The 1182-nt window shown below is 57.5% G+C and overlaps 1 protein-coding gene across 1 annotated transcript in view; it reads left to right on the forward strand.

The window, feature by feature from the left end:
* OPRD1 (opioid receptor, delta 1) overlaps window positions 1–1182 on the forward strand; it is a 69145-nt gene that overhangs the window by 66449 nt on the left and 1514 nt on the right. Inside the window, exon 3 of the mRNA XM_011981764.1 lies at window positions 709–1176. Within this exon, the coding sequence (XP_011837154.1) occupies window positions 709–1176 (468 nt within the window). The remainder of the gene's footprint in view (window positions 1–708; window positions 1177–1182) is intronic.

Genomic DNA, 1182 nt, shown 5'->3' on the forward strand with positions numbered 1-1182 from the left:
AGTGCTGGAATTACAGGCGTGAGCCCCACACCTGGCCAGGAGGTTCTTGCGATTAAGTTGAGACCTGCTTCCCTCTGGGGAGGCGGACCCTATCCTTGAGTCCTGGACTCCCACACATATGTGCCCCTCTTCCCTGTGGGTACACCAACAGCTTGAACCCCACTGTGCTAAATGCGTTAGGTGCCTTAGCCTATTTAATCCTCACGACAGTCCTGGAGATGTGGGTACTGTCATTAGCCCCACTCCAGTGAAGCTCCAAGAGGTTTAGTAATTTCCTTACACTGTGTGGTAGGGCCTGAGTCCTGCTCCTAACTCATATTGTCTGTCTTAGAAGTCCTGTTCCCAATGGAGCTAGTTTGGAAATGGGTCAGGGTGTTTTGAGTTACTGCAATGACTGGCATTCAGTGGGCTGAGCTAAATGATTTCATTACTGCCACCCATGGGCACAAAGGCTGATAAAAGGGCCAGGAGAGAATATAGGGGACCTCCCAGATGAGGGCCAATCCTACTGGGTCTTTTAGGATGACTAAGAGTTCACCAAGTACAGAATCTGAGGAGGACATTCCAGACAGAAGAATCCCCTTGAACAAAGGCTGGGAGGAGGTGGTGGGACTTGTCCAAGCCTTGGAAGGGTGGGTGAGCAGGTGGGGGCCCCTTAGGCACACAGGCTCCTCACCCCGTCTGTCTTTCCTTGTTTCCGCGGCCCAGATGGGGCGGTGGTGTGCATGCTCCAGTTCCCCAGCCCCAGCTGGTACTGGGACACGGTGACCAAGATCTGCGTGTTCCTCTTCGCCTTCGTGGTGCCCATCCTCATCATCACCGTGTGCTACGGCCTCATGCTGCTGCGCCTGCGCAGTGTGCGCCTGCTGTCGGGCTCCAAGGAGAAGGACCGCAGCCTACGGCGCATCACGCGGATGGTGCTGGTGGTGGTGGGCGCCTTCGTGGTGTGTTGGGCGCCCATCCACATATTCGTCATCGTCTGGACGCTGGTGGATATCGACCGGCGCGACCCGCTGGTGGTGGCCGCGCTGCACCTGTGCATCGCTCTGGGCTACGCCAATAGCAGTCTCAACCCCGTGCTCTACGCCTTCCTCGACGAGAACTTCAAGCGCTGCTTCCGCCAGCTCTGCCGCAAGCCCTGTGGCCGCCCGGACCCCAGCAGCTTCAGTCGCGCCCGCGAAG

This window comes from Mandrillus leucophaeus, unplaced genomic scaffold (genome assembly GCF_000951045.1).
Source record: "Mandrillus leucophaeus isolate KB7577 unplaced genomic scaffold, Mleu.le_1.0 Scaffold23, whole genome shotgun sequence".
Taxonomy (NCBI): Eukaryota; Metazoa; Chordata; class Mammalia; order Primates; family Cercopithecidae; genus Mandrillus; species Mandrillus leucophaeus.